We start from the raw sequence: 21,912 nt of genomic DNA on the forward strand, positions 1-21,912 counted from the left end.
CTGGGCAGCCTGTGCCAGGGCCTGACAGCCCTTTCGGTGAAGAATTTTTTCCTAATATCCAACCTAAACCTGCCCTGGCGCAGCTTGAGGCCATTGCCTCTCGTCCTATCGCTTGTTACTGGGGAGACTGACCCCGCCTGGCTCCAGCCTCCTTTCAGGCAGTTGCAGAGAGCGATGAGGGCTCTGTTGGTGATGATGTTGCTGAGATAACCACCGCCCTGTCCACCCCCGTCGGCCAGCGGCCTGCCCTCCTCGCTGCCTCCCCCCTGGCCGCCCTCTCCCCCGCAGGGTGCCTAGAAAGGACCCCAGGCCCAGGCGAGGCCCCGCCATGCCGTGCCCCCCTGGCCCCGGCACTACATTTCCCAGCGGGCTTCGTGGCGGAAGCGGATGTGACGTCGCGGCCGCGCAGCACGCGGCGCCCGCAGTCTGCGCCGAACGGGCCGCGCCATGGCGGCGGACGGCCGCGGGGGGCGGGAGCTGCTCGCCCTCATCCACCAGCACCTCCTCCGCGGCGGGTACGCCCGGGCGGCCCGGGAGCTCCAGGCGCAGACCGGGCAGGTAACGGGCAACAGGGCCCGGGCGGGGCGGGGTGGGGTGGGAGGCAGCGGGGGCCTCGGGGGGACCGGCCCCGGAGCGGGGGCCTAGAGGGCCCGCTCCCCCTTGCTCCCTCACCGGGCCCGCGCTGGGGGTGCCGGGCCTGCCGTGGGCCTGTGGCTCCGCGCCGGCCCGCGGCTCCACGCCGGCCCCACGTGCTGGCCCGGTGCTCCCGGTGCCCCCGCGGGCTGGCCCGGCCGCGAGCAGGCCGGGGAGAAGGGGTGAGGCCGGCAGCCCGCCGGATAAAGCCGTCCGGTACCGGGGGGGCAGCAGCTCCCCCAACACGCGCTGCTGCGAGTGAAGCTGCGCCGAGGGGGGGACGCGGCCCTGGGTGCGGCGGGGTGGGGGGTGGGGGGATTTACCGGGAGCGTGTGTGCGGGGGGGACACGGTCCCGTTTTCCTGGGGATTCCCGGAGGGGCCTCTGGGGTCTCCAGTTCTGCCTGGTGGTCGCATCCCGCAGCGGGGCCGATGCCTGACTCGTGTTCCCTCTGCTTTCACAGAAGTTGCTCCCTTCCCTCTCGACCTCTCTCGAGGACATCTTTACCCACTGGGAAAAGTAAGTCAAAGGAGGAAATAACTCCCAAATAGATTCCAGACTGCGTTAGCATCTAGGCTGCATGGCACGTGTGATCTTTATTTGCTGGAATTTCCCGCTGTCAGAGTATTTCCGATGATGACTGTGCTCAGCAGATTTTTCCTCTTAGACTCTGCTTTCAGATCGATTCGTTTCAGATGTTAAAAGTTACTTTGGTTTAAGATTTCCTGAGGTTGGAGATAACTTGTTACTCTAGTTTTGAGCTGATGCTGTTCTTGCTGGTTGGGGTTAATACTGGAGTACTGGGCTCAGAGTCATGCTTTGCTGGCAAAAATCTTTTCCCCAGTTCTGTTTCACTTTCTTTTTAAAGCCATGTGCTTTGCAGGAATGTTGACCCAAGAACAGAGAATTTGAGCAGATGCTGAAATGCCAAGGCTCTTACAGGAACTTAAACCTTGGCATAGATCATTCATCTTCTGACTCGGAGGAAGTCTCTTGATTTCAGCCTGTCCTTTCAAGCCCATACACGTTCAGCCCAATGCCTTCCTGCGTAGTTATTGCACCGAGTACCCTATGTGAAGGTCTGCAGCGGGGAGGCTTCCCATCTGTGGGGTGCTGTGACGTTTGCACCCACCCCGTGCACTGCTCGCTTTGGTTTGATGCTGAAGCGCGGTGCTGCAGAGAGAGGCCTGGTGGCAGCCGCAGAGCCGGGTTATCAGGGAATCAGTGGAGCTGGGCTTCTGTGCCCGTGGTGAGGAGCGCAAGAGTGAAGATGCTCCTCAGCATGGCCATGCCAGCAGCCTTGGGAAGCGGGTGTTTGCTTCAAAGGTGTCTTCTGCTAGAACACCTTGTGCCTTGGCGCTACCCTGGTCCTTGCTCTTGTGTCTCCATGATTTTCTTACTTGAGCAGGAGAAAGACTAGATCTAGGTGAGGATGTAGCAGTGTAGAAACAGGCTTACAGTTCCTCCCTCTGGCAATTTATTGCTCTCGGGTATTAACGGTGACCTTTCTCTGTGCTAGTTATCCTGGGTGCTACAGCAAACCCTTCCAGACACTGTTGCTTTTAAAGCTTGGGGCGCAATGGGGCACTCACATCACATTTAATTCCTTTTTCTGTAGTGTCACCCTTCTGTTTTGGTCCCACCGTACAGCTATGCCTTTTATTCCCGGTCCCCCTGAGTTATGCCTGGTTTGGAGTCACAGCAAGGCATGTATTGACCAGTAGTGTTGTTTATTCGGAAGGTGCCCTGCCTAGCCAGAGTGCTCTGGTGTGGGTGAGCTGTGACTCTCACATCTTGTCGCTTCATGGGCTTTTGGCCTGAAAATGCCTTTCCTCCACCTGCGCTGTGGCTCTTGCCAGTCTAACTGAGGCCGTCCTTGGTGCTCTCCTTCAGAAACTCTTACAAAGTGAACCTAACAGTTGAGATTTGCAGTTACTTAAGTGTGGCCTCCCTCCACGGCTACATTTAGTCTCAGAGGAGGCTGGGAAGGGGCAGAAGGCTGCTTGGGTGCAGGGGGAAGCTGGACCAGCACAGCTGGAGCCCTGCAGCCCTCAAACGCTCCGGGCTGCTGTAGGGCCAGAACCTGCGGGTACTGCTGTTTTCCCCTGCGCGGTATCCCTGAGGCCCCGTCGCTCACAACAGATTCTCACAGTAGCCTCTGTGGAGCTATCAGCTGCCACTGAATCAGGAAGGCATTGCGATATCATAGCTGCCATGTGGCTTGCTCTGTTATTTTATTAAAAGGATTATTAGCGTAGTTAATGGGACTTTGTAATAGCAAAATGTGCCTTTGGCTTAGCCTGCTTGCAAAAAAACTTGCTGTTTAATAGCTATGCTACTAAAACGTTCTAATAGTAAGCACAACCTTTAGCGGCCAAATTGTTAAACTAATCTTACTTTTAAATCAGGTGAACAAATAAAATAAGCTAAACTGGCACAAAAGTGAAGGGTTTTGCCTCTGATAGTTGTGTGTCTCAGGGCGTAGAAGTATTGCATGCGTGAATCACAGAGACTCGTGCCCAGCCAATGTTATCCTCGTAATAAAGCAAATGTATTACCTGTGTTTTAATTTGAAAATTGAAGATCACTTTAGCCACATCATCTGTGCTGGTACAGGTAGGATTCAGAGCTTGGAGACATCTTTCTCCAGCTTAATGTTTTTAACCCAATTGAACAGCTTAAGTGTTTAATGCTTGTCTATGGCCTCTTCCTCCCCTTCTTTCAACACATCTTCTGTAGGTCGAGCCACTTCCTTTCTTAAATCTCTCTGCAACCTTACTTTTCTGTCCTTTTGGCCTGTGAGCCCAAGTTCAAATGCCTTTTGCAGCCTTTAGATTGACTTCTAGCCTTGTGGAATACCAAGACCCATTTGGGGATCAGTGCCCTAACCCTGGGGCTGCACTTACTGACTGTCTGGCTACAGCTGCCTCCTGGAGCTGGAATTTGTTCTGTAGGATGCCTTTGCTCTGTGGTGAGCACTGGCCTGACCATATACATTTTTATTTCTCTGCTACAGTGAGGAGGAGTTTGCCTAGGACACAGAAAAAAAGTTCAGTATCTCCTCTGAGTATTGCGGGAATGTGTTGTTCTCAGGAGTTGCCTGAGGAGGACTGGAGATGTCCCTCGCAGGGCAGAGAAGTATTTCTCCCACCCACTTAGGAGCTGTAGAGGAATGACACTGTGTGTCCTTAGGCTGGAGCCTGACCTGAGAGTGGATGAATAATTGTATTCCAATTTGTTGAAGATACTTTTTTTCCCTATTCTGATGCAAATTTTGTTCCCTCAGAACTCCCTCGAATTCCAGGAGAAGAAAGGTGAGTGATGAGGAGGCAGCCATCCCAGAAAAGATTAGAGTTCCTGATCCTGTGAGCAGCTCTGAGAGCTCAGAGAAGGAAGAGGATGAGAAAGAGAAGGCGAAAGCTGCAAACGGTAGGAGCCTTTCATCTCCTTGGAGTTGACAGAGTGGGACCGGAGGCTTGTGTAGGAGCAGCCCGGCTTCCTTGGCTAGAGAAAATGCTTTTAAAGTGATGGCTATTCCCTTGTGCTCTTAGAAAAATAGGACAACTAATTTAGCACCCCCTTCTCATGTGGAGTTTCTGAGGAGCACAGATGTCTGCTAAAGCTAGAAAAAACCTGTTATGATTCATTGGGAAGGGATGGGTGTTGTCGCTTGGATGAAGCCTTGGGAACCTAACGCTGCCCAGTGTGGAGCACCTTCTAGTTGGTCCCAGGTGTCTGCTGGGCCAGCAAAGACAGGCCTGTTTCATGAATGAAGGAAGGACTTGCTAGCTGGTCGGGAAAGCCAGTGCCCTCTGTCTGAGGTGGGGATGGATCCCTGGTGCAGCTGACGTGGGAGGCATTGGCTTGCGTAGTCTAACAAAACCCCATGTGTCTGATACATTTTGGCTCAGTCTCGTCTGCTGTAGACCAGCCCTTGGAAACATGCAGATCTTGGCGGGTTCCTTGTCTTGGTGGTGGGGAGAAGGATGGGGTGGAGGAGCAAAGCACTTGCCTGTCAGAAGGACAGTGGCGGTGGTGTTGGGGATGGGACCCTGTCCTGCCTGCTGGGGCCTTCCTGCAAACCAGAGGCCATCTCAATGTGAGAGACACGCTCACACGATTGCTCTGTGGCTCTCTCCTGTGCAGCAGCCAGCCTTTCCCTGGCCACGAACTCAGGAGTGAATGTAGAAAGCAGTGAAGATGATGATTCCTCATCAGAAGAGGAGACGTCAGCTGGAAAAGGTGCAGTTACGGTAAGGCAATTCTTCTCTTGGCTTTGAAGGCTGATAGTACTCTGGGGCCAGGACTGTCCCAGACTCGTTGGCATGTGTAGAATTGTGGGCTGGGGTGGAATTCAAATTTAAATGACCCTCCTATGCTGGCTTAAGCCTTCTCTTAGGTATCTGTCCCCCAAGTGCTTCTCTAAAGAGCTCTGTGGCTTGCCTGGCTGCCAGATTGCTGTTTAAGGTATATTGTGTCCAATTTAGCCCCTCATCTGTCTATAGGCTTCTAATTTCTTTTGTTTCCTGTAGGTGACACCAGCTGTGGCGAGTGGCAAAGCTACCAACTCCCTGCATTCTCCTAACAAAGCCAATGCCCCGGCGGGCAAAGCAGCGGCGCTCTCTGCTGCGAACAGAACTGTGGTCTCAAATAAGCAGCAGCCCAATGCGCCAGCTGCATCTGCAGCTCCGGCCAAGGCTGGGCAGAAACTGCCCGGTCCTGAGAAGCCTGCACATGCTGCAACAGCTGTGGCCAAAGTAGGTCAAAGCAAAGCACCAGTAACAACCAAAGCACCGGAAAGTTCCAGCAGCAGCTCCTCATCAGAGAGTGAGGAGGAAAAAGAGACGCCGACTGCGAAGGCTCCAGCCCCCAAAGTGGGTAAGGAGCCTGCGGGGTGCGGTAGTTGCATGTGTCCTCCAGCTTTGCTGCGAATCAGGTCTGAGCCGTGCCTTCAGCATGTTCTGTTCAGCTCCCTTGCTGGAAAGCTCAGAGCGATGCTCGTTCCTTGGGGAGGCTGTGAGAATACTGCAAAGCAGCCAGCTCCGGAGCTCTGTGGGATGAATCCAGCATGCTTGCTCCCGTTTCAAGCGGCAGATTCTGTGCTAAGATGTCTGTCTGGCAGCACCCAGCACTACGGCGTTGGAGATAACAGCATAGCTTATCTGGAGGAGACGCAGTACTAATACTGCAGATGCTTTCAGCTTTTTGGAGAGGCACTGCAGCATCTCTTTATTCACAATTGCAAAGTGGTTGTTTTGGGGTTTTGAAATCTTTAGGGAAATCTTTTACTGCTTTGAAGTGCGTGTGTTGGGCGGGGGGGGAGGAATAGATCATAGAAGCTCTGAAAATGGTCCTTCTCTTGGCTCTTTTCCAGAGGAGGTCCGGCCGGGCTGGGTGCCCCTGCAGGGAGCTGTGTGTGGCTGGGCAGCTCCCCACAGGGTCAGAGGGTGGCCAGGAAGGATTTCCCATCTCTGCCTGCACTCAGGGGAGTGGTGTTTGTGGGCCAGCGTTTGTCTGGAGAAGCTGTTCCCAGCAGGCCATGGATGCTTTCAGCAGGACTAGGTCCTCTTCCCTGCAAATCCCCTTAGCCCTCTCTGCAGCTTGTTTTGTTTTCCTGACTTCAAAAGCCGCATTAGCATCACGCTCTGGGAGCTCGGAGCAGGCAGCAGCTGTGACATCTTGCTTGTGTTTCAGAGCCGAAGCAGGCAGCTGGGGCTGCTGAGAGCAGCAGTGAGGAATCAAGTGATGAGACATCCTCTGAGGAGGAGCTTGCAACTCCAGCGGCCCAGGTAACCTCTCCAACCCGGGATCCTTGACTCTAGGAAATCACTTCCCTTCTCTTGAAGGAGAGAGGAGATGCTGCAATGCTGTCATCTGACAACACCCCCTTCCCTGGGTGTATGGGATCCCCAAACCCAAGGCCAGAGAAAGCCGCCGTGAGCCCCACTAACCCCTGCCAGCATCAGCCGTTCCATCCCAGTTCCTCCTAGTGCCTGAAGCTGAGGGAGATCCTTTGATCTGTAGGAGGTGATTGGTGTGCAACTCCACGGATGTAGTCAGGCAGTCCGTGGAGAAAGTGGCTTGCTTCAGATACTCCAGAGCCCATGGGTCTGAACAAGCCTATCCTGGTCAAAGTGAGCAAGGTAGCCTTCTTTAAAACAGATTCCACGCAGTTACAGCTCTGAACTGGTTTCTTCTGAGATGTTACCTGATTCTCCTGTTCCCTTTTTTCCCCCCTCTTCCCAGGCAAAACCAGCTGTGAAAACAGTGCAAGTTAATGCAGCACCTGTGAAAAGTGCACCTGCTGCTCCAGTGTCCCTCAAGAAGAATGCAGCGAGGCAAACGGCCCTGGCACCAAACCAGGCCAAACCCACATCCACAACGGTTCCTGCAGCTGCAAAGCCCGATGACACATCAGAGAGCAGCGACTCATCAGACAGCGAAGATGAGGAACCTCCATCAGTAACGCAAGTGCGTCTATTCGAGACTCTGTCTCTCCTTGCACGCCTCTCCAGGGCTAGGAATTGCAGTGAAAAGAAAATTTTGTAAATGCATGTAGTGTATAGCAAAGTCCTGTTGGGGGTGGGAGGAAAGAGGCATGGGGTGTTTAAAGGCACATCAATGTCTTTGCTTGGAGCTTTAATCAAGCTATTGTGCCTTTCTTAAAAAAAAATAAAATCCATCAGTACTTTTAAATAAAAAAACCCCCAGCAATTCTTGTCCCACCTGAAGAGGCAAATTGTCATGGTTGAATTTGCCTCTCAGCTATAAATTGCAATAAATACCATCTAATTTGTTGAACTGTAGTGCAGCTTAGCTTCCCTGCTGTGGAGAGTGCAAAGTACTGCAGTGTACCTCACTGGAGGGGACTGGTAGTATCAGTAGGCTGATGAAGAATGTCTGGTTTTGCTTTCTCATCTTGGGAGAGTATCCCCACACAGCTAGATGAAAGGATGTCTTGTGTCCTGCCAGTTGCTAATCTTCCTTCAGCATTTGCCTTTCCTGGGGGGCTCTGAAGTCTCTTCCCTTGATTACAATTTGAGCAACTGAATTATGCTGCTGTGGGATTTGCCTTGTTTCACACTGTTCTTGTCTTGTCCAGACAAAGCCACTTCCAAAATCCTCCCAGGCCATCCCATCCCCAGTGAAACCTACACCAGCAGCACCACTCTCCAGCAAAGCAGCTCCAGCAAAAACACTTCCGCTGTCCCAAGGGAAGCCAGCACCAAAACCAGCAGTGCCAAAGCAGGCCAAAACCACACTGGGAAGGACTGCTGCTCCCACGAAGCCTGCTGAAAGTACGAAGCCAGTGGAGAGCTCTGACTCCTCAGGCAGTGAAGAGGAGGATCTCCCTGTGCCTGTCAGCCAGAAGGTAGGTGATACCGCGTTCAGCTCAGTGCCGAGAGATGGAATATGCAAGACAATTGTTGAGCCCTTAAATGCTGCTATTGATCTTGAAACACCAGTAGCATGTAGTATGGTGTATCTCAGTCCCTCAGAGAGGAAGATCTTTCTTTCTGCTTGGAAACAAGCATAGCCTAATTCTTCTCACCCAGCCATACCAGAGGAGGGTGGGGGTAACCTATTTGATACCAACTGTTTCAGTCCACTCATGCCTTGCCCCTCTGGAGGGGGCTTTGTGTGCAGGGTCACAGACAGCTTGGGCTTGGCTCTCCTGTGAGGGTTTGTTTAGACCTCTCTTGAGGGAAGGACCGTGAAGTCAGACTGGACTTGCAGTTAGGTGGCTGAACTCGTAGGGAAGCAAATCCCTTCCTGAGAGCATCCTTAGGCACGTTGTACGGAGACCTTCTGCATTGACTGTGAGCCCTTCAGAAAGTGCCCTGAAAGCAGTGTTTTTGAGATGGCAGCTATTATCTGCAAGGGAGGAAGGGAAGCCGGGGGCAGAGCCTCACGTGTCCTTGCAAGGAGGCTCTTTGTCAACGCGTCCTTTCACTATTGACAGGCAGGAGCCAGAGAGGCTCTGCGTTTTTGTCTTTATAGCCTTGGTCTGCTAAGGTGGGTGGAGGGGGACGCATCTCTTAACAGTTGGCTCTGTGCTGCTCTCTTCCTGCGTGATTATATGTAAAGATTCAGCTCTCGGTGGCAGGAGCAGCTATTCTGATAGCTGTGCCATGGGGTCCCACTATAAAACTGTCGAGACTCGTCCGTTCTGGCAGGGTTGTAGGTGAAGGACCTGCTGGGGTAGGTTTGTTTCCCCCCAGTGTGCATTTGAAGCTGGCAGCAGCAGGTAGCCATCTTGCCGATGGCTATTTAACCACTTCAGCATCTTCCCTCTTGCAAACTGGCGATTACCCCTCAACAGCCACAGTCAGCAAGGAAGAGCTTGTCATCGAGGGAGCTCTATTTTTGCCAAACAGGCTGTTTCTTCCCTTGTTAGTAGCCTACAGCAGAGACCACGAGTGAAGCCTGAAGATAAACCATTAGGCTTAGCTGTGTCCACAGTCCTGTCCTCCCAGTCAAACTCTTCTTAGCTCATCCTCACCATCTGCTACTTGGGCATATGCTAACCACTGACTTACTGTATCCTGCAACTTCCTCTGGCTTCTGTGCAAGATCCAAACAGATACAGAGCGTTGGAAGCTGCTTCATCTTTCCCTGTGGGGGTGGATTAGCACAATTAAAATGAACATCATGCCTAAATTGAACTGCTTAATTGGTATGTTTACCCCTGAAGACTCAAGAATATTTAGTCAAAGAAGTTGACAAGGTGTTTGCATATTTTGGGGGGGAAGGATGGTGATGGGGGACAGTCTGCATTGACCTTAAAGATGCTGTGAGCTGCTTTTCTTTTGGAACTGCTAATTCTGCTCTGCTTCCTCTTTCCTGGACATTTTGAGCCAAAGACAGCACTCAAGCCCTCTATGGACAGGCTTCGGCTCCTGCTTACCAGGACTGGGCATGAGAAGCACATGCACACACGTGTTGGGAACCTGTGTCTTCCTTGGGCATCCCAGGAAAACCCATGCAGGCTGCAGTGGTAGAAGTTGTGCCTGCAAGTTTTTCTCTGCAGGCCCTGTGGGGAGAGGCTAAATCTCCCAAGAGATGGAGGGGGTCTCTTTCCCTCCCTGAACCCTGTCTCCACTCCCTTGCAGGTGACAGTCATACCTTTGCTGTGTCGTGACACAGCTGAGATACCGGTCCCAGTCCTGATACGCTGGCGGTGCTTCCGCGGTGCACAGGCAGCAATGGAGTGTGATTGTTACAACGTGCTCAGCGCACGTGGCTCAGTGTTGTTTCCCCCTCTTGTCATGCAGTGCTGCATGATGCAAATGGACCCAGCGGAGTGGCAGATGGGTTGTGCGGGAGCTGAGTCATCACACTCGTACTGAGCCGCAGGCAGCTCTTGGTTTGGGGGCTGGAGAGGGAGCAGGAAAAATTATTTCCTCTTGAATTATTTTCCTCCTCTCTGAGTTACTTCAGTACCTTAAGTTGTCAGAAGCTCTCTCCCTGGGTGTAACTCAGCCACGCTGCTGGCCTGATCCCACCTGGGGCCATGCCATAGGACGTGGTGGCTGTCAGCCATCGGGCAGTGGTGGATGGAGGGACTTTGGCCTCCTCCCAGGAAGATCTGAGGAGTCCTGAGGCTGTGTAAAGCTTATGGTGGTTTCTCTGGATGCTGTTATGTTCTTTCTGTGTCAGGATGCCTCTGTACGGCAGCTCTTTCCCAATCTCTTGCTAAGTTAGAAAATGAAGCAGCCCTTGTGCTGTGCATCCGAGTAGGGGGAGAAGCCAGTCCTGTTGCTGTGAAGGTCTTAAAAGTGAGTGAGTGGGGTCTGATCTTCGTAGACTTTTCCCTTGCACAGCAGCGCTTGGGATGAGAGGAAGAGGAGCTAGCGCGTTCAAGTAGAGCGTGTGAATTCTTGTGTCTGCCTGAAGTAGTTGTCTCTCTACAGGATTGCAAATCTGGCCTCTCTCCTGGAGATAGTGACTCACTGGTATCAAAACAAAACAGACAAGTTAGGTTTGCAATCCCCCCTCCCCAAGCATTTGTGGAGGTTTCTGTTTCTCTAAGCAGAGTCAAAATGTGCTTGGCTTGTTCGCAGAGCTGTTCTGTAATGGGGTAAACATGCAGATGCTGTTGTCTGTTTAGTGTTTGGCTTGGAGATGATAAACACTGCCCCAGTGGAAGCCCTCGGTGGGGCTGTGCCAGGAAGCACGCTAAGATCTGTCCTCCCGGGAGGCTGCTAGGCTGGTGCTCTCGGCTGCTGGCCAGGAGCAGCCCCCGGCTGGGCCGGCGCTGCTGAAGTCCTCCTGGTCCTGCTGCGGGCTGAGAGGGTATCGCTGCGTTGGCAGCGTGGCAGGGGCTGGGTAGCTGGGCAGGAATCTCTCTCACCTTCTCGCGGGAGGCCCGGAGACGGAGCGCCGAAGTGGGCTGCTGTCACGTGCGGGTTGGATGGGGTCTGCCGGCCCTGGCAAGCGTGATGTACTCTTTGGCAGAGCAGCCCGGAGATGAGCGATGAGTGGAGTAAACTGAGTGGGCGCAGAGCGCTGCAAGCCTGGAGAATATCTGCAGGTGGTGAGGTTACCAGATCTCTCGGCAAGCTCTCCCTCTCCCTCTGCCACCGTTAGCCTTCAGCAGTGTGCAGGAGGGGTGTCTGCAGCCCTCGGCCTGAGCCGGGAGAGGGGCTGGGAAGAGATCCTCTCGCCTGGTAGTTGTGTATCTGGTGCTGCGATAACTGTGGCTTCCTAGTGCTGACACACTAGTTGCTTGGGGCAGCGGCTCGTGGCCTGTCCTGGGATGTAAGAGTGTTGATGGGTGCTGTAGAAAGGCACAGGCCAAGTGAGTTGCGGGGTTTTTTTGTTTTCTGGAGATTTCTAAATTCTTAGACCTGTTGACAGATCAGTTTCCAAGGTGCTCAGTCATATCTTGGGTCCCAGTCTGTCTCTGCCTGCCCTCTGTGTTCCCAAACGCTTATGTCAGCCCTGTGTCTACGCTGAGCTCTCCAGCAGCTCTAGGATGTAGCTGCTCTGATACTGTCTCTGAATCTTGCAAGTGTTTTGGCACAAGGCTTCCCAGCTCCTACTGATTCCCCAAGCTGGGGGGAGATCGTGCTTAAATGAGAGCCTTCCTTGGAATGGGGGTCTCGGGGCTGCAGTGCTTCTCCTGTCCAGCCAGTGTCTCAGCCTCAAGAAAGAATTGCTGTTCTGACCTTATTGGCCCTGCATGCTCGTGTGGTAAAACACGCTTGGGCTTCCTGTCAGAAGCATATTGCTAACTGCAGTGGTATGTCTCTACAGCAGCTCAGTCCAGGCAGTAACTGAAGCCCCTTCCAATCTTGACATGCCAAGGATGGAGTGAGTGTTAGTAGCAGCTGTGTTAGGGTAAAACAAAACCCAGCTTGAGCTGAAACTGCACTTCAACTGCTAAACAACACCTGTACTAATACCACATTTCTGGGCCTGTGTTTCTTTTTTGTTAAGAGGTTAACAGAACAGCCTGGGCCTGTTCCCAACCTGAGCCAGGCTGCTAAAGCTGGGTTGCCTGAAAAAGCAGTGGGAAGCACCTTGAAGAGCCAGGCCTCAGAAAGTGGGAGCAGTGACTCGTCTGACAGCGAAGAGGAGTCCCCTGCGGCACAGACACAGCCTCCGCAAGCTGGTAAGACTCCTGGTAGTGGCCAGGATACCTCCTGGCCTCATGGGCTTCCTTTTCTCCCTTGCACATGGAACAGCCCAGCCTGTTGTGATAGCTCCTGCTCTGGAGGGCCACGGAGAGCAATTCTTTCTCATGGTGACAATCTCTTATGCTTTTCCTGCAGTGAAAAACAATGTTGTCCCCCAGCCAACAAACGTGAAGAAGGCACTGGCTCCAGCACCAGTGCCAGCCCCTCCACCCGTGGACAGCAGCGATGATTCCAGCGAGACATCGGATTCAGAGGAAGAAATAGTCCCACCTTCGCAGGTAAGGAGCCGCTGACCCAATGAGCATGGACGCTGTTAGTCCCGCACGCTCCGGAGGTCTCAGGACTTGCAAGGTGGTAGTTGGGTGGCTGATGAGCGGTGCGGAGAGAAGCCCTCCTGTTGGCTGGATCTGTTTTTCTTGGCGGCATCCCTGGGTCTCGCTGACCCTGGCTCTGGGTGCATGTCTCAGCTGGAGCAAGCTTGCACTGTGTGAGAGTCGTGGAGGGTGTGAATGTTTTGGCAGGAACATGAGTAGACGCACGAGCCCAGACCTCCTTTGGGATTCTGTCTCCTTTGCCCTACTCCAGGGAGTTAGACTGGAAAAGCAGCCAAATCCTTGCAGGCAGAGTCTTTCCATGAGCTGTGTAGCTCCAAGGCAACCCGTCCCCCTGTTTCTTCCCAAACCCCTGGGTGTGGGGTGCAGCTGGAGCTCTCTGGACTCCCCCTCCACAAGCTTCGGGAGGCTGGAAGGATCTGCCCTGAAGGGTAGCACAGTGGTCCTTCTGCCTTTCAGCTGGAAGAGCCAGACCCCTGCCTTGGAGAAATGAGGTGACCCCTGTATCTCTGCAGAGACATGGCTGAGTGTCGAGCCGATCCCAGCTCTCTCACCTGAGTCTCTTCGTGTCTCCACGCCAGTCGCGCAGGGCTGTGGCTGAGCTCCCTGGGGCCTGAGCTGCCTCGGTGTGAAGCTGCCTCGGGTGTCTCTGCACCTCTGCTGCAGTTTGAGCCCAAGAAAGAAACCACCAGCCTTGACTGAGGAACATGGCTGCTGTTCCTACGTGGTGGTGGCTTGGCTGGTGCTCTGAGCCCAGGGCTTAGTGGCCAAGTTGTGCTTCTTGTCCCTCTCGTATGCACCCCTGTCTGGCCAGTGCCCTTGCTGGGAGAGGGGGATGATGTGCACTCAAGGAAACCCTTCCCCATGTTGGCCTGATGCTGTGGCCAGTGGAAAGGCTGTTCCCCCCTCGCTGGTGGGCAGGCAGCCAGCCTGAGCTGTCCTTGATTAAAGCGTGTTTATAGTACCAAGATTGTATAAAATAACGCAGTCCCTGTAACTTGAGCTTGGTGCAAGACGGCTGAGAGCTCACGTCGGATTGGCGGCTCTCTGCATGATGGAGCGTTGCCTTGCTTTCTGAAGGCCAGATGTTGTGTGAGGGAAATGTCAGCCCACAAAGGCCCAGCTTGTCAGAGATCTGGAGAGGGAGGGCTGCTCACATAGCCTTGTTTGTAACACAAACCAGGAGGCTGAGCACTCCTTCGTCGCTCCTGCTCCCTCCTCTGCTGGCACTTGTGTCTTGGACCTGATGTCAGTGTCTGATTTCCATGCCCCTGGCTCTTCTATTTTTAACCCCTCTTAGGTTTAGTTTGATGAGAGGTTTCAAATGTGAGGCAACAAAACTGCTTCTTGCTAATTTGGTTTCTAATCTGTGGCTTGCTTGTGGACCTGAAGGCAGATTTGCCCTGTGGCTGGCATCTTTGTTTTATCTCTGTTGCCAGTTAACTCTTGATGTGTGATTTTTAGACTGTAGGAAACATCCTGGAGTCCAAGAGCCTGCTTTGCAAAGTAGGGTTTGCAACTGCAGTCTTGCTGGTGCTGCAGTGGGTAGGGATCTCGCAGCCTGCAAGCACATCACATTTTGCCTGCCTGCCCTCAGGGTGGGTGCCTTTGGGGCACTGAGCTAATGCTTTAGGCACTCCCGGGGTGCTGGCTCTCACTTCTCTGCTCCTGGCTGTGCCAGAGGCCCTGCTCAGAGGCTCATAGGAGACAGAGCTGGCCTGTAAAGGGGAAAAAAAAAAAAAATATGAGCCTTGGTGCTGTGCTGAAAATGATGGAAGGGCTCAGGAGTTAGTGGTGGATTGGTGTATGCTTCTTTTCCCTCCAAGTTGTGCTCTGTCCTGATTTTCTGTCTCATCTATTTTAGAGTCTGTCCCAGCAGAACGTCAAACCAACCAAGGTTTCGAGTGCAGCGGCTGCCAAGGCTAATGCCACGCTGCCTTTGGGGAAGGGGATAAAAGCGCCTGCTGTCCCTCCAGTTAGCAGAGTGTCTGAGAGCTCGAGTAGCGATTCCTCGGAGCAGGACGTGCTGGCAGGAGAGGTAATGACGGAGGAGACTAAAGTGGGGAGCTTCCCTGGGGAGAGCAGGCAGATGGGTGTGCTGGAGCCTGAGGCTGGTGCTGTGTCCCCAGCTGAGGGAGCGTGTTCGTGGAGGGCGGGGTGAGGGGGGCTGCTCTATTTTAACCACTGTTATCACACCATAAGGTGAGGGAGATGAGCAGAGGGCAGGCCTGGTACCTTTGCTGTTCCTGCCTCCCCGATGGCTGGCAGGTTTCTTCCTTCTTTTGTGATTGCAGTGTCTGGTACAGTCAGGAGTTCTCTGCTTGGCCACAGCTGCCTGCTTCATCTGTGGGCTGGGGGGAGATGGGGGTCTCTGCACCCTACATGAGAGGTTCTTGGGCTAACCTTGACACGAACAGGAGCAGTACAGCTGAAGAAGGGCCGAGGTGGTCCAAGCCCATCTGCTCTGGGCTGCTTCTTATAGTTCATGGACATGAGCAGTTATTCCTCTCTTTCCAGATGCATTTTGTCTTTCTCTCCCTAGGACCCCACTCCTCCTTGCCTGAAGCAAACGGTTCCTGTGGGAAAAGCTTCTCCAGCCAACACTGCCGCCCCGCAGGCTGCTTCGCTCCTGGGAAATCCCACTGCCAAGTCAAGGAAGCCAAGCCTGCAGCCAGCGCAGGACGCCCGGCTGAGCCAGGCCGCACAGCCTGCCCAGGCAGAGGAGACCTCGGACAGTAGCAGTTCCTCAGACAGTGACGAGGAGGAGGAGGCACCCAAGCAGCCCCCCAAACCTGGTCAGTTCTCCCAAGAAGATGCTGTCAGTGCTGCTGGCCAGGCCAGGGTGGGAACAGCGTTTTGTTACCCTGTGGGAGGTGTGTCACCTTCACGTAGTTGTTGGAGAAGGGTTCCTCCTCTCCAGCTTGGTGGAGCACTCCCCTTTCTTTGGAGGCAGAAGGCCTTTTGGTGGCAGTAACTGTGCTGGGTAGGTGAGCTCCACCCCGGGCAGCAGCGGTGGGTTTAATGGGATGAACTCTGCTCCTCCAGCAGGCTCGCTGCAGAAACCGGGAGGGACCCAGCCAGCCCACAGCTCCTCCTCGGAGTCCAGTGAGGAGGAGGAGGAGGCAGCATCGCAGGTATGGTACCTGAGCAGGCTGGGATCCTCTTGGGTCTTGCAACTGGCTCCTAAGTAGGACGGAGAGAGGGTTGAATTCTCAGCCATAGCAAACGGGGTGCTGAGTGGGCTTGCCAGTACAGAAGTGGGGGCTCCCCAGTGCGGTGCTGTGAGCAGGGCCTTTTGGTGGTGGCAGAGAGAGACTTTTGAACCTGGAATGCTTCCTCAGGCAGCTGGGCCTTGGGTCCAGGGCTTGTGGTACCTTCCCCAGGTGAAGGCATGGGAGGTGGTGCCTTGCAAGGGTTAAACTGGGAGAACTGGTGCACAGTGCCAACAGCATCAGGATTTTTTTCCCCCACTTTTATTTGTAACTTAACCCCTGTCCAAGCCATTAAATTCCCTTTGTAAGTAACGTGCAGGGCGTGCAGTACATCTGCAGTGCATTAGCTGTGCGTGGGTGCATGCTAATGGCCAGGAGCCTCCCCCAAGCCTGCTTTACTGGGTGAGAACAAAGAGAAGACCCTCTCACCATCAGCTCTTGCTGTTGTAAGCTCAGCCAGCATCTGTCAGTGCCGGCCCCCTCTCCTGGCAGCCCTGGCCTCTCTGCAGGGCTGGCTGAGCAGCACAGGATCACTCTGTGGGTGGCCAAAGGTGGGCCCTTTGATTGGAGTATGGGGGCAATAGCAGCAGAGACAGATCTGTGTGTCTGGTGTGTGGGAGGCTGCCCTGCTGTGACTCCTCAGCGTGTCTGTGCTGTTCCAGTCCCTCCTCACAGGCTATCTGGGCCTCTCCAGGACCCCAGCAGCACCCCAGGCACCAAAGACTGTTCCCCCCGAGCCTGTAGGCAAAGCGGGGCAAGGGAAAGCAGCCGTGACTGCTCCAGACTCCCTCGCCAAGGCCTCCGTGAAGGCAGCCCCAGCTGACAGCTCCAGCAGTGACAGCAGTGACTCCGACACAGACATTGACCAGGTGGCTGCAAACCACAAAGCAGGTGGGTCTCCTTTGGCAAGGCTGGGAATCTGCTTGGCCCAGGAGCAAAGCCGTGCTGGCGCAGGAGGGTGACACTGGGACAGGGCCCTGTTCCCAGTGTGTCTCCGCTGCAGAGCCCGCTAGCATAGAGTGCTGCTGCCGTCTGCTGGCTTCCCCTGGCCACGACACAGCCCTCTTCTCCTTGAACACCTCTCCTGCGCTGGCTGGCTTCTGAGGCTCTGTGCCTTTGCCTCTTCCAAGTTCAGCTTTAACTGCAATAATTAATGCAATTAATGGGAGTAGGTGGGGCTCTTCCTAAAACCTATGCCCACTGCATTGGTGTGCTGCGGTAGTGGTGGCTCCTAGGGAACGTTTAAACACTGGCTGAAGAATGTTTGCTATACAGTGCTGGTATTCAAGCCTCCTCTTCATCTTTCTGGGCTCTGTAGTGTGGCTGGAGGGCAGAGGAGGGGAAACAAGTGGGAAGACCTATGGAGAAATGAGATGTCCTGCCATTTCCCTATCGCCCTGGTTTGTTGGCAAATTGTAAAACTCGAAGCTGGAAGCTGCTTCCAGCACCTTGAGATGAGCTCTGGCCTGGCTGTGAGCTCTGGCCCACTCTAGAGGCTCAAATGGGTCTGTTGGCTTCATGGGCACATCGTTAAGTTGTGCAAAGGGCTGTTGAGGAGGTCGGAACTGTTCATAGGTTCACGAAGGCCCAGGTGCTGGTGGCGTGGATACCCCCTCCACCTTGGGAAGTGCCTGGCTTACTGGGGGTGGTGTCCTGGGGAAGGACTGCTCTCTCTGTGCTCACCTGTCTTGTGCTACAGTTTCTTCTAGTCTAGTCCCTGTTCTCCATGGATGTAGCCAAAGCTGTTGCAGCTGTTGTAACCCACTTCCCTCGCCAGATACTTGATCTCAGGCTGAGGCGTCTTTCTCTGGCTCTGCTCTAGTTAGGATGGCCAGCAGGCTTTGCTTTTGAGGGAGAACTGGATGCTCCTCTTCAAACTCAAGCGTATTTCTATCCTCCAGTAACTCTGTGGTCTGTGTAACGAACGCTCTCTGAGTTGTCTTCTCTTTCTTGTCATTGTTTCTGCAGAAAACAACCCCCCTCCAGGGCAGGAAGCCACAGGAGCCTCCAACAAAGAGAAGGTGGCAGGAAAAACAGAGCCAGGTCATGCCAGCCTCAAACCTTCCCCAGTCAAGAAAGCCCTGGCCATGAAAGAGAATGATGTTGGGGCAAAAGGGGCACAGGTGACCGCAGCATCACATGCACTGTTCTCCATCCCACAAACAGAGGAGTCAAGCTCAGGGAGTGAAACCGAGGTCACCACTGCTGCCAAAGTTCCTGCAGTGCAAACGCTGGAAGGGTTGGAAGAGAAGAAGAAGAAGAAGAAAAAGGAGAAAAAAGAAAAGAAGGAAAAGAAGAAATCTTCCTCCACGGCAGACAAGGCTGGGAAAACATCTAAGAGCAAAGACAAAGAGAATAAGAAGCAGAAAACATCTCAGAAGCGGAAACTGCCAGGAGAGGATGGGGCTGTTGGGCAGCCTAAGGAGAAGAAGCGGAAAGGGCAAGCTAACGAAGAAGTACCCAAAAAGAAAAAGAAGAAAGCAGCTAGTGACCTGGAGAAGTTGCCAGGCAGCAAGGAAAAGAAAAAATCGGCTAAAAGTAAGCATCCCTCACTTGGGGCTGCATTTGCAATGGGTTCTTGCAGCTGACACGCATTCAGCCTCTGCTGCGGGGCCTTGTAAGTAGCACCCACTTTCCCGTTAGCTTCCTGCTTGGGTGCTTCCCTCCTGGCCCACCCAAAGCCAATGCCGGATTTTTAACACCCCATTTCAGTGGTTTTCTGCAGTCTCAGCAGCAGGTCGTGTTGCAGACAGCAAGCTGGGCTCTCCTGCCCCTCCGTCCTGCGCCCGGCGCAGTCAGAACTGTGTTAATAATCGCGCTGATCCTTGCTGCTTGCAGAGCAAGCTGATGTCCCCGTGCATCTTCTGTGGCATGACCTGCCCCTCCAGGGCTTTCTCCTTTCCTGGCCTTTATCCTGGCTGGAAGCAGCTGTGGCTGAGGGCTGGCAGAGGGTTGACACGAGTCTGCGTTGACCCTCCTGAGGCCTCTTTGCCCGCCGCGCGTGGCCTGCCCGCCTGCGCTGGGCTCGGGAGAGTTCTCTCTAGTTGTAAGCCACAAGGCCTGTGTTCAGCCCGCCACGTGGCGCCCTGCGCCGTGTCCGCGGTGCAGAACAGCTCTGCTAACCCAGCTGGCTGCCCTGGCTCCTCTGTGGCAAACACAACACGTGCTAGCGGAGAGCTAAGGTGCAGCGTGGCTGGGGACGGCAGGCAGAAGGTTCCTGACGTGCTGTGGGCACGGCAGAGGAAGCGCAGCGTGCACACGTGCAGGGCTTTGTGTTAGTCAGAGCTTCCCGAACGCGGCCTCTTGCTGGCAGCCTTTTTAAAAGAGATCAGCCTTGAAATCTGCGCTGTCATCTGCCATGTCAGCCGCTGCTGTTCCCCGTGGGGCGACAGTGCCCCTTCCTGACCCTGCCTGATCAGTGTCTGCTGCACCACAGTGAGCAGCTCATTCGAGAGATTTGACACGGGGCTATTACTGCTGCTTTTAGACCCCCGGAGAAAGAGGAGGATGGTACCAGCCTCCTGCTCGTTGCTCCCGATAAAGAGTGTTTCCTGCCCCTCTTGTCTGCACGCCTCTCCATAATGCTCTGTTTGCTCCCCTTATGCAAAGGCAATTTTTTTTCTTTACAGTGCAGACTGCATTTGCAAATTAGAGCTGGTTCTGTGCTGGATCTTGTAGACTTTTTTTTTTTTAAAAAAAAAAAAAAAAAGAGATGGAATGGGTGGGCCAGATCTGCCGGGGTTTCTGTTCAGCAGAGGTGCGGCCCTTCATTTTGGAGGAGACAGACTTGTCTGTCAGCCCTTGTGTGTGCACAGGAATGAGCTGGAGCCTCTTGGAGCAGTCGTGCGGAGCCAAACCTTGTGTCCATCCAGTGTTGGTGGCTCCCTTTGCTCTAATTTCTGGCATATGCCCAGCTACTCCAGCACTGAAGCCGTTCCTCAGAGTGGGTGGGCAGCAGGAGGTGGAAAGAAGGGGATCCTATGTAATTCTGCCCACACGTGTGCGTGGATGGTGGGATCAAACTGCTCTGGCTCAGAGGGACTGGAGGAGCAGCCCTGGGTACAGCTGCCTTGTAGCAGGGCTCTGCCCTCACCCAGTTACTGCTCTGGAAAGCTTCCTCAGGTTCAGATGTGATCAAAAACTTACTGGAGATGCTCCTACCACTCCGTGCTCCATCTCAGAGGCTAGCAATACCAGAATCCCTCTCTTAGTTGACTTTTCTTTCCCTCTCCCAGAAAAAAAGGCTGGAAAAGAAAAGAAGAAGAGCAAAAAGGTGTCTTCAGAAGGGGAGCCTATAGCAGACGGCTCTGCTGAGGTTCACAAGAAGAAGAAGAAGGTATGTGCAAGACCCTGGGATGGGGTACCATGGGGCGACCTGTCCTGAACCATGGTTGCAGTGCTCATCCCTGCAGCATGCCAGGCTGGAGAGGAACAGAGCCGTGTCCCGGCGTTGCTGGTAGTACAGAGGAGGCTGCAGTTAATTGTGGCTGGTCTTGAGACAGCCTGACCTTTGGTTGGTTGGGGTTGGGGTGGCTCAAAGAAGGGCTTGTTCCTGTATCGCTCCTGTGGGAGAGATCCCTTTCCCTGGAAGGGTCAGACGCAGGGGCCCTTTTGGTGGCAGAGAAGCTGCCAAGGAGTAAGTGCTCTTCTTCGGCTCTCTGTTCATCTAGTTGTTTTCAGCAGAAACTGGAGCTCCTGAGGGCTTGGCAGGCTACTGCATCCCATCCCACAGGCTGGGAAGGGGGGCAGAGGGAGACTATAGGATGTTCCTTGTAACGGATATGTCCCTGTAGAGACGGCAGCCAAGAAGCCTCTGTGGCTTGTGGCTCTGCTGGGTCCTTCGTGTTTGTGGTGCAGATGATACTGATTTATTTTTCACCCTTTTCTTTTTAGAAGAAGAAAACAGCTGAGCCTGAAGGATTGTGAGAAGGTACACGGCCTGTGGGGACTATCAGTTGGTACCTCTGAATGGCGGTAACCTTGGCCAAATTCGGTACTCCCGGGCCAGTCTTGGGAAGACGATGTGCCCTCTAAAAGCTCACTGAGTCAGCCTGGCCTTAGCTTAGAGGGCCAGGGAGCGGAGCGGTGTGAGGAAAGTCACGCAGCAGCGTGCTGGCTTCTCTGGATGTGTTTGACCTCAACTCTTTAGCTACTGAGAACTGGATGTCCAGCCTGGATGTTTCTGTCCTCTGTCATCAGCAGAGATAAGCGGCCTCTGGCAGTGTCTCTCTGTCCCTGCTGACCACAGGGAGCTTGGAAAAGTAATGTGGATTAGATGGTGGTGGTGTAGCCACCTGGAAGTGGACCAGATGACTCTGCTCAGCTGTAAGGCCGCTCTCCTCCTCCCCATCCCTAACTCTTTTAACTCCTCTCCCCAAAGGTACCGCATCCCTGTGATTAAGGATTTATGGGTGAAGATCAAACAGAAGAGAGGAAAAGGAAGCTCATCAGGAGAATTCCAACTTTTTTTTAAATAATAATTTATAACTTCTTTTAACTGTGACTTTTAGAGCAGAGCAGTGTAACTTTCTGCCTCCTCCTGCTCCACTGGGGCCCAGAGACGTGTTTATCGCCCCTCCCCACGGCTCGCCTGTTGCACAAGAACTGAACTGAAGAAGGCAGTTTGACCAGAGAAGAGCCAGCTTGCATAAACTGCTTTCCTCCTAGTTGACACCCAGCCATCTCTTTCTCATCACAGAGCTATATTTTTAAGAGAAACGGAAACTTTTACTTTTCCCCCCCCCCCCTTCCCTCTTCTGTGATTTGTGGTGTCAGTCCTTTTGCTACTATGGAAGAGAGCTATTGGTTTACTTTTTATTCTAACACTGACGGCAGTGATGATCGTGTCCCTGGAGTTGCACTGAACAGCTGTGTCCAGCAGCTGTTCTCGGCCAAGGCGGTGTAATTTTTTGTGGGTTTTTTTATGGAATACAAAATTAAAAAAAGAAAAGAACGGTGAGATTTTGCTTCAGCTGCTTTCAAGGGAGGAAGGGAGGTGAGAAACCCTTTGGTTCAGGGACCAAACCCAGGCCAGGGAGGCAGGGCGGGCGCTGGCGCTGAGCCCGGGGTGGTGCTCGGCCGTCTCTGGAGGACA

General features: G+C 53.7%; 1 protein-coding gene across 3 annotated transcripts; it reads left to right on the top strand.

Moving 5' to 3' along the window:
- Positions 1–410: 410 nt before the first annotated feature.
- TCOF1 (treacle ribosome biogenesis factor 1) lies at positions 411–21,766 on the top strand. 3 transcript variants are annotated; one of them, XM_082324177.1, is made up of 18 exons: positions 411–558; positions 1,096–1,151; positions 3,919–4,061; positions 4,779–4,885; positions 5,165–5,510; positions 6,327–6,421; positions 6,879–7,103; positions 7,735–8,004; positions 12,075–12,249; positions 12,410–12,552; positions 14,471–14,644; positions 15,149–15,401; positions 15,652–15,740; positions 16,481–16,709; positions 17,787–18,356; positions 20,054–20,154; positions 20,712–20,748; positions 21,199–21,764. In XM_082324177.1, the coding sequence occupies exons 1-17, from the start codon at positions 448–450 to the stop codon at positions 20,742–20,744; spliced, it is 3,120 nt and encodes a 1,039-aa protein (XP_082180303.1). In that variant the 5' UTR covers positions 411–447; the 3' UTR covers positions 20,745–20,748; positions 21,199–21,764. The 3 variants fall into 3 exon arrangements, with proteins under 3 accessions (XP_082180303.1, XP_082180302.1, XP_082180304.1); XM_082324176.1 differs by having other exon boundaries at positions 20,712–21,766; XM_082324178.1 differs by having other exon boundaries at positions 15,655–15,740; positions 20,712–21,766.
- The last annotated feature ends 146 nt before the right edge of the window (positions 21,767–21,912 follow it).

Source organism: Platalea leucorodia, assembly GCF_965183815.1.
Source record: "Platalea leucorodia genome assembly, chromosome: 11".
Classification (NCBI taxonomy): domain Eukaryota; kingdom Metazoa; phylum Chordata; class Aves; order Pelecaniformes; family Threskiornithidae; genus Platalea; species Platalea leucorodia.

Bases quoted from the DNA above. Each gene is read 5' to 3' on its own strand.
- TCOF1 (XM_082324176.1), top strand. From the start codon at position 448: ATGGCGGCGGACGGCCGCGGGGGGCGGGAGCTGCTCGCCCTCATCCAC. The intron at 15,402-15,651 runs GTCAGTTCTCCC...CTGCTCCTCCAG, and splicing joins CAAGCAGCCCCCCAAACCTG to CAGGCTCGCTGCAGAAACCG. The intron at 16,710-17,786 runs GTGGGTCTCCTT...TTGTTTCTGCAG, and splicing joins GGCTGCAAACCACAAAGCAG to AAAACAACCCCCCTCCAGGG.